Source organism: Bison bison, unplaced genomic scaffold (assembly GCF_000754665.1).
Source record: "Bison bison bison isolate TAMUID 2011002044 unplaced genomic scaffold, Bison_UMD1.0 scf7180017864527, whole genome shotgun sequence".
NCBI lineage: Eukaryota > Metazoa > Chordata > Mammalia > Artiodactyla > Bovidae > Bison > Bison bison.
The window spans coordinates 1030898-1031524 of NW_011495078.1; the positions used below are offsets into that span (position 1 = coordinate 1030898).

At 55.0% G+C, this 627-nt stretch overlaps 1 protein-coding gene across 1 annotated transcript in view; it reads right to left on the minus strand.

Annotated features, from left to right (window-relative positions):
• The window catches only part of ATP11A (ATPase, class VI, type 11A), a gene marked incomplete at its 5' end in the record, with an annotated part of 51329 nt that overhangs the window by 6302 nt on the left and 44400 nt on the right, over positions 1-627 (minus strand). Inside the window, one exon of the mRNA XM_010831452.1 lies at positions 33-198. Within this exon, the coding sequence (XP_010829754.1) occupies positions 33-198 (166 nt within the window). The remainder of the gene's footprint in view (positions 1-32; positions 199-627) is intronic.

Consider the following 627-nt stretch of genomic DNA (forward strand, 5'->3'; position numbering starts at 1 on the left):
GCCCCCAGCTGCGCCCCCCGCCCCAAGGGTACCTGCACTCTCTCGGTGGCACTGGGCCACAGCTGCCTGCACAGCACCTTCTTGAGGACGTCAGGCAGCAGGCTGACGGTGACCAGCAGGACGATGGCCAGCCAGGCAGGGCCGCTGGACAACATCTGTATGAATACGTAGTACATCCTTTGATAACTGAGGAAGGGCCTGCAGTGTCCAGGGAAAGAAAACCACAGCACAATGGCTGATGAGGAGCCGGTGGAGACCCCTGAGTCCCGCACGGAGGGCCGTCTGCCCTGGCGGGATCCACGTCCATCTCTGACGGTCACAGTCCACCGGCTCACCAGGGGGGCCTCTCCCCATAGCGCTGCGTGACTTTGCCCTGAAGGCTGGGTAGCGAGCATGAGAGGAGGGGGAGTTCTATGAGGTCATTCCAAGGGGGGAACAAGCCCCAGAAGTTCAGCTTCAGAACAGCAGGGAAGACGTTTAAACATGAAACAGGGGGTTTTGCTCAATACCTATTAATACAGAGAAGATAGTGTTCTCATTAGCAGAATGGCTAAAGACAAGCTTATGCCAACATAATTTTTAAAAATTTCTATAAAAATACAGAGAACGAAATGACTTCCCTGCCAG